Here is a 12,862-nt window from a genome sequence, read left to right on the forward strand (position 1 = left end):
TGTTATATTCCTGATCTAAGGCTACATTCACACACAGCGTTTTTCCTGTGTTTTTTGAGGATACGTTTTTCAGCTGCAAAAGCTGATCATCTTTTTAAAAAACTGCATCACCTGAAAGGTTTTTGAGCTCATAAATAATGTTTTCAATAGCAAAAGCAGATTAGAAATCTGCTCTATCCATTTATCCATATCTGTCTATCCATATCGTATCTGTACCAAAAAGAATGAAAACCGGGTAGTACACCAATATATATTCTGTTCTATCTAAATATCTTGATTATTGGATCATAAAAATGATTAAATGTCTGAGGTTCACATTGTACTACAATAAATTTTTCACTTAGATATAAGCAATATGTGTGGGAGTCGGAGTCGGAGTCGTGGAGTCGGAGTTGGAGTCGGTGTAAGGGAAATTGAGGAGTCGGAGTTGCAGGTTTGGCTTACCGACTCCACAGCCCTGGTTATAATCTATTCTAATTTACTGAGATAATGACTTGGGTTTTCATTGGCTGTAAGCCATAGTCATCAACATTAACAAATAAAACACTTGAAATAAATCACAGTTTGTAATAAGATATGAGTTTCACTTTATGCACTGAAGAACTGAAATAAATGAACTTTTTGATGATATTCTAATATTGTGAGGTACACCTGTAGATGCCAGTACCAACTTAAATGTTGCTCCAGACATCAGATGATGTGCCTCAGCTGCAAAACAGACAGAAGCAAAAGGGAGGGCCCACCAGAGGATTGTCCACTGCTGTGCGGTGCCTGTCCAACACTGAACAAGCACCGAGGTAGGACGTCCATTGAGCCATACATTAAAGTTCTATAGTCTAGGCACTGATGTAATATCCTGGAAAAATACAATTAGAAAAAGAATATGACAAATAGAGGAGTCACAATAGAAAAGATGTATTCAATCTTTAATTACACAAAATTACAATTAAATGAAAGCAAATCTTGATAATTGCCTCTGTACATTACATTCTTTTAACATTTAATCCATACACAAGCATTTAGAACAGTACCTTCTGTGTATAGATAATACATTGGGAAGAATTAAACAGTTCTTTTCCAGGCATTATACGAATAAGTCCACATGGACTACAAGAAGACTGGCACATCCACAACGAGAACCCTCAAGATTTCTGGACTTGTGCAATTTAGTAAATTCTGCTATTTTCAGTGTAATTACAATTCTTTTCTTCTAATTATTTTGCCATTCCTATGAACTTCCTGGAAACTAAAACTGGCACCTAGGAAATCACTTCTTTGTGAATTAGATGCAGCCTTACACTCTGACATGAGCCCATCGGTAAAGACAGACAGGCACTACACCCCACCGCCAAGGGCAATGTAACACCCATCTTGCCTTCACTTCCAGCAAGAATTAGGGCAGAATGGCATAATTCAAAAGTTCTAGGCAACAAACTTCAATATTTCACGAGGAATGTATATAGTAAAATAGAGCTAAAGGGTCCTCCGTGTTTTTATCAATGAGAGATCAGGATCTATGGCAGTTCTTTAAGGAGAATGTGTCTAATTTGTAAAAACTAAACCAGTGCCACTTTACTAAAAACAGTTATTCGGTGTTAGGTGGGCTTTAATTATTGTATTTTAATTTAAAAAAAAAAAATCCATGCTGTAGGAAAAAAACAAACATACATCTAAAATGTTGTGCGCCACTGCCTCCCTTGGCTGCGGCTTAACCAATACATGTCTATCTCTGTACAGTGGCCAGGTGATTGCATCCACTAATAAGGCTGGCCCTGTAAGAAGTGCCAGCGTCATTTCTCATACTTTGCTGGCTCTGAAGGCCAGATGTACACAATGAGGGCATGTGTGGACGGTGCTGCCATCATACAGGAAAAAGGGCAGCAGCTGGATGGCACATACATGTCAAACAATGTACGGGTAAAGAGGGAGGATGTTTTATTACCACTTTTTTAACTGTGCATGTACACAAAACTACATCGCACCATGAACTTCCACTCCATTAGGGGTATTTAACTATGCCATACGGTAGGCAGAGCCTTGAGGGCAATAGTCCACATGCTTTTATTCACCAGTCAAATATTCTGAGTCTCAAATGTTAAAACTTCATGAGCGGAGAATCATAGTCCAGATTTTCTTTGTCCCCTACTGGACTCAGTGTAATAAGTGGTGAACTCAGATCAATCAACTGAAAAGAAAAAAGGTAAAAATATATAAATAGGTGGTTGCAGCAAAAATACGACCCGCATCACATACAGTCAAGTACAATTCTATAAAGCACAGATGGGACCTTACATGACTAAAGTCATCACATTTTACGCATTAAAACCAGATTTAAATTTGTTCAGCTCTTGTGTACAGGATAAGGCGGCCATCCTACGCCCATTCCGAGATGCTCTACAGCAGTCCACCAGCCATGACCAACTCCTATGGGAGAGCATTCCAGACATGATCTGTGACCAGTGCAGAAGCCATTGTGTAGTCAGTTATTTTTCATCCTGTGACAACATTACTACGATGAAAAGAGGACTTGTCAGTCTATTACAGGGGTGCGCAACATTTTTAGATTCAAGGGCTGCAGTGCCATACTGAGCCAATCACAAGGGCCACAAAAAGTTTAAAAGGGGCATTTACATGAATACATCACCAGAACAAAAATTTGAGTATTTCACAAACATTTGGAGATTTTCTGCTCAGTTTCTGCTAAAAAAAAAAATAGATGTGAACACAATATTTGGAGCAGAATCTCACCAAATCCTCTTCATAATATCAATAACTAAGTTTTGAGGATTTTAAGTTTTAACATTTTCAATTGCTACAGATGTACAAAATCAGAAACAGTCAGTGAATACATTTGAAGTTAGGAGATGCTGCTCTGTGTGCCACACAACATTTCGGTGGGCCACATGTAGGCCTGATCCATTAGGTTATGTTCACATGTAGCCATTTGCAGACTCTTTTTTAATCAGTGTACGTGTTCTGCAAAACACAATTTCCACAGCATAACCAATGAGATTTCTGAAATGTCATGCATACGTTCTTGTCTGCATATTTTGGGCCATGCTGCATTTTTGCCAAGATGTAGCATGTCAATTATTTCAGTGTTTTCACTGAAAGTGGATTTCAGGGTTCATTTGACGCTCAAGGTAGGTACCAGCTTCCATTGAAATTCTAGGTGGCATATGTGCACACGTCATCTAATAGACGCTGGCGTACCCGCATAGTTTGAGCCAGAAGACTTCAGGAAAACACTAGTAGTGATGTGTGTTTTAAAGAATATATATATATATATATATATATATATATATATATATATATATATATATATATATATATATATATATATATGTGGCAGAGGTGGAAAACAGTGGTAGTAAGCTGAAAGAAGAATGGGACGGCAAATTTTTGTGCCACTTCACGGTTATAAAGCTTGAAGCGGTTAAAAGAAGTTGAAGACGCGATATATGCACAGCAAGTCATTTTGACATTGCTGTGCACATGTTCATTGTTTTTAACATTAGTTGAGCATTTTCAGGCAGCCTCCAGGCAGAATCCAAAAAAAAAAAAAAAAAAACACCAAAAACACAAAACCAACAGCAAAACCAAAAACACCACCAGAGCACTGGTGGCAGAACATGGAAAAACTTTCTCCACACGAGAAAATCGGGTATCTGAATGAGGCCTTAGCGTAGGTTTACACTAGTCTGGTCATTAAATGGCTGATTGGCTACATGTTTGCTTATCAGACAAGCCAACTGCAGGTTAATAGATTGTTCTTGGCAGCACACATCCTGCTTACATAACGTCACCTGATGAATGACTTCTTTGCACATTTGTCAGGTGATGATCAGCCTTTTTACAATGGACAATTGGGAATCAAGTGGACCAAGAAACCCTTGTTACTGATAACACCATTCAATAAGCAAAACTGTAAAAGGAACAAAAATATCTAATCCGTATAGATTTGCTGCTAAAAACGAAAATGACAGAAAAACCAAAGCCATTTCTCAATTTTTACAGTGCCTTGCGAAAGTATTCCGTCCCCTGGAACTTTTCAACCTTTTCCTACATATCATGCTTCAAACAAAGATACCAAATGTAAATTTTTGGTGAAGAATCAACAAGTGGGACACAATTGTGAAGTTGAACGAAATTTATTGGTTAAATTTTTGTGGAAATTCAAAAACTGAAAAGTGGGACGTGCAATATTATTCGGCCCCTTTAAATACTTTGTTGCGCCACCATTTGCTGCGATTACAGCTGCAAGTCGCTTGGGGTATGTCTCTATCAGTTTTGGAACATCGAGAGACTGAAATTCTTGCCCATTCTTCCTTGGCAAACAGCTCGAGCTCAGTGAGGTTTGATGGAGATCGTTTGTGAACAGCAGTTTTCAGCTCTTTCCACAGATTCTCAATGGGATTCAGGTCTGGACTTTGACTTGGCCATTCTAACACCTGGATACATTTATTTGTGAACCATTCCATTGAAGATTTTGCTTTATGTTTGGGATCATTGTCTTGTTGGAAGACAAATCCCCATCCCAGTCTCAGGTCTTTTGCAGACTCCAACAGGTTTTCTTCAAGAATGGTCCTGTATTTGGCTCCATCCATCTTCCCATCAATTTGAACCATCTTCCCTGTCCCTGCTGAAGAAAAACAGGCCCAAACCATGATGCTGCCACCACCATGTTTGACAGTGAGGATGGTGTGTTCAGGGTGATGAGCTGTGTTGCATTTACGCCAAACATATCGTTTGGCATTGTTGCCAGAAAGTTCAATTTTGGTTTCATCTGATCAGAGCACCATCTTCCACATGTTTGGTGTGTCTCCCAAGTGACTTGTTGCAAACTTTAAACACTTATGGATATCTTTGAGAAATGGATTTCTTCTTGCCACTCTTCCATAAAGGCCAGATTTGTGCAGTGTACGACTGATTGTTGTCCTATGGATAGACTGTCCCACCTCAGCTGTAGATCTCTGCAGTTCATCCAGAGTGATCATGGGCCTCTTGGCTGCATCTCCTTCTCCTTGTTTGAGATGAAAGTTTAGAGGGATGGCCGGGTCTTGGTAGATTTGTAGTAGTATGATACTCCTTCCATTTCAATATGATCGCTTTCATCGCTTGTATTTTTGAATGACACCCTTGATTTTACCACATATAGTGTTACTGGAAATCGGGAAAACAATTCCAAGTGTGGCGAAATTGCAAGAAAAGTGCTATTCCGCAACTTTTTTTTACCATGTTCACTAAATGCCAAACGTTTAAGTGGTGGAAAAAATTCAAAATTATAACAGAAAATTGCTTATGATGCTGTAAGGAGGAAGACCAGGCTGCGGGTACCTGCGCAACGCCGGGTCCGGAACTGTCGAGGGGAAAGAATGGGGAACCGGACAGGACCCATGACCTTGTGAGAGGGGACGTGGTGGGACCCGGGTAAGAACAGGGAGCGCAGGAAGAAAGTTTAGTTTCCCGCCGGGAAAGAGAAGAGACAGGTGTGCACCGCACGCTGCAGTCAGAGTGCGGAGCTCGAACCCGGCATAGGTTACATGAGGGTCCCGCAGCACCAGTGAGTGCGCAGAGTGTCAGGCAGACCGTGTACGGTGCTCGCATTGAGAGGCGAGTGCCAAGTATCGGATCATGAGCTACACATCCCCCTTGTTGACAGGCGTGCGGCGGAGAATGCACCGGGTAGAAACGTTCACGGCATTAATCACTTTAGCTTTAACCTCTTAAAGTCCAGTGACGGGCATAGCCAGTTATTGGACGTCTCCCCAGCTTTGATGAGGGCTCTGGCGGTGAGCCCACATCAAATTTGGGACATGTCAGCTGTTTTGAACAGCTGACATGTATCCGCAATAGGCACAGGTGGAATCACGATCCACCTGTGCATATTAACTAGTTAAACGCCGCTGTCAAACTGATAGCGGCATTTAACCGGCGCTTCCGGCCGCCAGGCTGGAAATACGCGCATCGCCGACCCCAGTCACGTGATCGAGGGTCAGCGATGCGTTGGCATAACAACCAGAGGTCTCCTGGATACCTATATGGTTGTTGATGCCGCATTGCTATGAGCGCCACCCAGTGGTCAAACACGATCGAAGTGTACCGGGGGTTAAAGGGAAGCATCGGCAGGGAGAGGGCTCCCTCCGTGCTTCCCTGAGCCCCCCCCCACAGCAGCGCAATGTGCAGCGTTGCTGTGGTGGGCTCCATCCCTGCAGGTCCCCGAATCCAAGATGGCGACAGGGACCTTTGGGGGCCTGCAGGGAGCTGGCTTTCTCATGACTGCAAAGCGCAGGCAAGGAGGAAGCCTTGTGCAGTGCATATGACAGATCAGCGATCTGTCACATGACAGTGATGTCCCCCCTGGGACAATGTAATAAAGTAAAAAAAAAAAAAGTGAAAATTAAACAAAAAAAAAAAAAAAAAAAAAAAAAAAAAAAAAAAAATTTTCCCTAAAATTATTTTGGAAATAAAAAAAAAAAAAAAGTACACATTTGGTATCGCCACGTCCGTAACGATCTGCCCTATAAAACTGTCCCATTAGTTAACCCCTTTAGCGAACCCCTTAAAAAATAAAAATTTAAAACGAAGCAAAAAAAAAATAATGATTTATCATACCGCCGAACAAAAAGTGCAATAACGCGCGATCAAAAAGACGCATATAAATATGCATGGTACCGCTGAAAACGTCATCTTGTCCCGCAAAAAACGAGCCGCCAAACAGCGTCATCAGTGAAAATTAAAGGATATGTGCACACGCTGCGGATTGGTGTGCGGATTTGGCCGCGTGGATTTTGTAAAATCCACAGGTAAATCTGCAGGTCAAAAGACCTGCGGTTTTACCTGCGGATTGCTCTGCGGTTTTTCATCTCCACAATGGAGGAGATGGCAAACCACAGCGGAATCCGCAGGAAAACCACGCGGAAAAATCAGCACCGTCTGCACTGCGGTTTTTTATTCCCATAGGGAATAATGGTACTGTACACCGCAGCAAAAATTGCTGCTGCTGAACCGCAGCAGAATCCGCAGCGTGTGCACACACCCAAATAGCTCGCAGAATAAAGCGATGCAAAAAATATTTTTATATAAAATTGTTTTCATTGCATAAAAGCGCCAAAACATAAAAAAACTACCTAAATGAGGTATCGCGCTGTAACCGTACTGACCCGAAGAAAAAAAAGTTTTATCAATTTTACCGCACGCGGAACGGTGTAAATGCACCCCCCAAAAGAAATTCATGAAACGCTGGTTTTTGTTCATTCTGCGTCCCAAAAATCGGAATAAAAAGCGATCAAAAGATGTCACGTGCCCGAACATGATACCAATAAAAGCGTCAACTCGTCCCGCAAAAAATAAGACCTCACATGACTCAGTGGGTCAAAATATGGAAAAATTATAGCTCTCAATATCTGGTGATGCAAAAACTATTTTTACAATAAAAAGCGTCTTTTAGCGTGCGACAGCTGCCAGACATAAAACCCGCCATAAATAGTAACTCAAACCCCCCAATTCTGCGTTGAAAAAGTAAAACGGTGCTCCTTCCCTTCCAAGCTCTGCCATGCGCCCAAACAGTGTTTTACCCCCACATATAGGGTATCAGCGTACTCAGGACAAATTGCAAAACAACTTTTGGGGTCCAATTTCTCCTGTTACCCTTAGGAAAATAAAAAATTGGGGGCAAAAATATCATTTTTGTGGAAAAAAGTTTTTTTTTTTTGTTTTCACGCCCAGTTGTTATAAACTTCTGTGAAGCACTTGGGGGTTCAAAGTGCTCACCACACATCTAGATAAGTTCCTTGGGGGGGGGGGGGTCTAGTTTCCAAAATGGTGTCATTTGTGGGGGGTTCCCACTGTTTTGGTACATCACGGGTTTTCCACTCGCGACATGGTGTCCGATCTCAATTCCAGCCAAAAAAGTCAAATGGCGCTGCTTCCCTTCTGAGCTCTGCCATGCGCCCAAATAGTGGTCTACCCCCACATATGGGGTATCAGCGTACTCAGGACAAATTGCACAATAACTTTTAGGGTCCTGTTACCCTTGGGAAAATAAAAATTGGGGGTGAAAAGATCATTTTTGTGGAAAAAATATGATTTTTTTAATTGTACCGCTGTACGTTATAAACTTCTGTGAAGCCCTTGTTGGTTCAAATTTCTCACCACATATCTATACAAGTTCCTTGGGGGGTCTAGTTTCCAAAATGGGGTCACTTGTGGGGGGTTTCCACTGTTTAGGTACATCAGGGACTCTCCAAACGTGACATGGCACCCGATCTGAATTCTAGCCAATTTTGCATTGAAAAAGTCAAACGGCGCTCCTTCCCTTCTGAGCTCTGCCATGCGCCGAAACAGTGGTCCCGTCCCCCCCCCCCCCCCCCCACATATCAGGTATCAGCGTACTCAGGACAAACTGCACAATAACTTTTGCAGTCCAACTTCTCCTGTTACCCTTGGCAAAATAAAAAAAATTGAACCTGAAGTATTTTTTTGTGAACAAAGTTAAATGTTCATTTTTTTTAAATATTCAAAAAATTCCTGCGAAGCACCTGAAGGGTTAATAAACTTCTTGAATGTGGTTTTGAGCACCTTAAGGGGTGCAGTTTTTAGAATGGTGTCACTTTTGGGTATTTTCTATCATTAAGGCTGTGTGTACACGCTGCGGATTTTGCTGCGGTGTACAGTACCATGATTCCCTATGGAAATCAAAAACCGCAATGCAGACAGTGCGGAATTTTACGCGCGGATTATCTGCGGTTTTCAATCCGCAGAAAGAATTGACATGTCAGTTCTTTCTGCGGATTCTGCTGCGGTTTGCCATCTCCTCCATTGAGAAGATGAAAAACCGCAGGGCAAAACCGCAGAGCAATCCGCAGGTAAAACCGCAGGTCTTTTGACCTGCGGATTTTACAAAATCCGCACCTAATCCGCAGCGTGTGCACACAGCCATAGACCCCTCAAAGTGGCTTCAAAAGTGATGTGGTCCGTAAAAATAAAATGGTGTTGCAAAAATGAGAAATCGCTGGTCAACTTTTAACCCTTATAACTTCCTAAGAAAAAAAAATTTGGGTTCCAAAATTGTGCTGATGTAAAGTAAACATGTGGGAAATGTTACTTAAGGTTTTTGTGTGCCGTATCTCTGATTTAAGGGCATAAAAACTCAAAGTTGGAGAATAGCGAAATTTTCAAAATTTTCGCCAAATTTCCATTTTTTCACAAATAAACGCAAGTTATATGAATGAAATTTTACCACTAGCATGAAGTACAGTATGTCACGAGAAAAAGTCAGAATCACCAGGATCCAAGGAAGCATTCCAGAGTTATTACCTCATAAAGGAACAGTGGTCAGAATTGTAAAAATTGGCCAGGTCATGAACGTGCAAACCACCCTTGGGGGTTAAGCATCTGCTGTCATTGTTAGGGTCTGTGCACACGGTGCGGCTTCTACTGCGGATCCGCAGCGGATTTGCCACTGCGGATCTGCAGCAAAACTGCAGGTGATGTACAGTACCATTATAGCCTATGTAAAAACGAAAAAAAAAAACTCGCTGTGCATATGCTGCGGATTTTTCCGCGGTTTTGCTGCAGTTTTCCACCTACTCCATTTTACAAATCCGCAGGTGGAAAACCGCACAAAAACGGCAGTAAAAGCAGAAAAAAAAAGGAAGAAATCCGCAGGAAAAATGCAGGTCATTTGACCTGCGGATTTAGTAAAATCCGCGTGGAAAAATCTGTGTGCACATAGCCTTACAGGAACTTTGTCACTTGCAAAATATCTTGTAACTGATGTTTGAGATGCTCTTTCCTCCTCCTTTGCCTGGCAAGAAGTGCTGGGCGCGGGTTTCTTGGTGCTACTTTGATCTTTTTCAAATCACAGCTTTGTAAACATCTGGGTGGCAGCGTTGTAAATGTCTTTAGATTGGAAGCTATTGAAGGAACATTTTTATCACTGACGAGTATGCAGTGATTTTGGCTTCACAGCATTTGTTTTCATCTGGGTCATTTATACAGTGACAGTGTTTTTATCTTGAGTCACTGTGAAATGCTCAAATACAGATGACTTCATAAGAGGAGTCTTAGAAATTTTGTAATTATGTAAACTCACTCTAAAAATAATTTTGTTCTGTAAAAAATAAGGTATATTGAAATTCTTGCAAGAATAGGGAATCACGCACTGTATAATTTAGGCTAGAAATAAAACAATCTTTGCATAAATCAATAGGACAGAAGTAAAAAGTTTGTGAAATATGTTGTTAGATAGTCTTACTCTGAACTTTCAATGTCAGGCTTTTGTCAGGGTACAGCTCACTAAATGTTGCACATCATATTTCTTCACAGTCTATGAAGAGGGAGGATGATTGTACTGAACACACACGTCCACATCGATCCCGTTACTGTATCACCGAATTTGAGATGCTAGAAAACAGTTTTTCCCCTTTTATGCTATGTATAGTGTATACAAGTCATGAGAGCAGCTAATTTCTCCAAACAGGAGCTAAGAGGAAAATAGGTATTAGACCTACCGGTAATGATGTTTCCAGGAGTCCATCCTGACAGCACCATGGAGGACGTCCTCCTCCTCCTTACAGGGACAGGAAAGCACACGAGAGGTTAAAAGGCCCCGTCCCACCCCTTTCCCTCAGTGACTTAACAAGTACCACAGCGTGGATAATGCTATAACTCTTTTAATGGTATCATCATATGACATAACAACCTATCCGGGAGGGAACTACCCGTGCTGTCAGGATGGACTCCTGGAAACATCATTACCGGTAGGTCTAATACCTATTTTCCAGGACGTCCACCTGACAGCACCATGGAGAGTACCAAAGCACCTCCTCAGGGTGGGATCACCACCTGGAGAACTTTTCTCCCAAATGCGGTATGTTGGCCTGATAGCATGTCAAGTTTGTAGTGCTTGCAAAATGTATTCAGGCTGGCCCAAGTTGCCGCTCTACAAATCTGCTCGACTGAGGCGCCTGCGCGCTCGGCCCAGGAGGCTGAAACTGCCCTAGTAGAGTGGGCCCTTAAGGCATCTGGTGGGTTGGCGCCTTCCGACTGGTAGGCGTCTGAAATTACTGATGTGATCCATCTTGCGATGGACGCCTTAGAGGCTTTTCTCCCCCTATTTTTACCCCCGAAGAGGATGAACATGTTTGAGTCAATACGCCAGTCATTGGTGGCCTCTAGATAGCTTATAACTGCCCGTCTTACGTCTAGGGAGTGGAGACGCTGTTCTTTCTCATTGCGGGGATTGCTGCAGAAGGATGGTAGCACTATCTCCTGATTTATATTCTGGTAAGAGGCTACCTTGGGGATAAAAGCCGGATCTAATCTTAAGGTTATATGATCGTCTCTGATCTGGAGATATGGATCCTTGGTGGACAGGGCCTGGATCTCCCCTATTCTTTTCGCCGTGGTGATGGCTACGAGGAAAGCAGTCTTTCGAGAGAGTCTCGAAATGGACATTCTATCACTAGGCATGTAGGGGTCCCTACATAAAGATCTGAGTACCAGGCCGAGGTCCCAGAGCAGGGTGAGCTGCCTAATTGTGGGGCGAAGACGCTGCGTGACCTTTATGAATCTTACCACCCAAGGATGGGAGGCTAAAGGGTAGTCGAAGAAGGCGCTCAAAGCCGAGATCTGGACCTTTAACGTGCTGGGTTTAAGCCCCTTATTATATCCCGACTGCAGAAAGTCTAGGACACTAAAGGAGGTCAGGGGTACCTGCCGAGAGGTCGGACATGCCACCTTCCAGGCAGAATCTCTTCCATATTTTTCTGTAGATTGCGGATGTTACCGGTTTCCTGCTGGCCAGTAGAGTGGATATGACCTGCTCAGATAAGCCCTTTGCTCTCAGGATGTCCCTTTCAGGATCCATGCCGAGAGGCGTAGCCTTGCTGGGTGTGGATGGCGAGTCGGCCCCTGGTGGATAACATCTCCCTTCAGGGGTAGCTCGACTGGGTTTCCTACTGCCATGGCTCCTAGCAGCGGAAACCAGCTTCTCTTTGGCCAGTATGGCACTATTAATATCACCGACGCGCGGTCCTCGCAGATCTTCTTGAGTACTGCCGGTATCAGCGCCAGTGGCGGGAATGCATACAAGAGGGGTTCCGTCCAGGCCTGGCTCAGGGCATCTACTCCGTCCGGGTGATCTGCTGGGTTTAAGGAGTAGAATCTGGCGACCTTTGAGTTCTTCCGGTTTGCAAACAGGTCTATACTGGGGGTTCCCCAACGCTGACAAAGCTGATGGAAGATTTCTTCGTTTAGCTCCCACTCTGTCGGGCTGACCCGCTGTCTGCTTAGATAGTCTGCTACTACGTTCTGAGAACCCTCTAGGTGGATTGCCGTTATGGAGAGGACCACCTCTTCTGCCCAGGCGAATATTCGACCTGCGAGTGCCTGGAGTGGTCGATGTCTCGGACCTCCCTGGTGTTTCAGGAATGAGACTGCCGTTGTGTTGTCGGACAATATCCGGACATGTCGATTTCTCACTACCGACCGGTTCTGACGCAGGGCTTCCCAGACCGCATAGAGCTCCCTGAAGTTGGAGGATCTGCTTCTGATGCTGACCGGCCATCTTCCTTGAAAAATTCTCCCTTCTACGTGGGCTCCCCATCCCCACGTACTGGCGTCTGTGGCGATTACCACGTACGGCGAGGTTGTCCATAGGACGCCCACCTGTAAGTTCTGGGGCTGTATCCACCACCGCAGGGATCTTCTTACCGTATCTGGTAAGGATATGGGCCCGTCGAGAGAATCCTGACGCCTGTTCCATCCTGCGAGGATTTCCTTTTGCAGGGGCCTCGAATGGGACTGGGCCCATCTGACGCATGGAATGCAAGCAGTCATCAGACCCAGAACTTCCATT

The 12,862-nt window shown here is 43.4% G+C and overlaps 1 protein-coding gene across 3 annotated transcripts in view; it reads right to left on the bottom strand.

The window, feature by feature from the left end:
• Nucleotides 1–899: 899 nt before the first annotated feature.
• The window catches only part of GTSE1 (G2 and S-phase expressed 1), a 64,534-nt gene continuing 52,571 nt past the window's right edge, over nucleotides 900–12,862 (bottom strand). For all 3 annotated transcript variants that reach the window (XM_073573511.1, XM_073573512.1, XM_073573510.1), the window contains one exon: nucleotides 900–2,185. In XM_073573511.1, the coding sequence (XP_073429612.1) occupies nucleotides 2,096–2,185 (90 nt within the window). In that variant the 3' untranslated portion in view covers nucleotides 900–2,095. The remainder of the gene's footprint in view (nucleotides 2,186–12,862) is intronic.

This window comes from Dendrobates tinctorius, unplaced genomic scaffold (assembly GCF_039654945.1).
Source record: "Dendrobates tinctorius isolate UK_male_01 unplaced genomic scaffold, ASM3965494v1 ptg000035l, whole genome shotgun sequence".
In the NCBI taxonomy this organism is placed as follows: domain Eukaryota; kingdom Metazoa; phylum Chordata; class Amphibia; order Anura; family Dendrobatidae; genus Dendrobates; species Dendrobates tinctorius.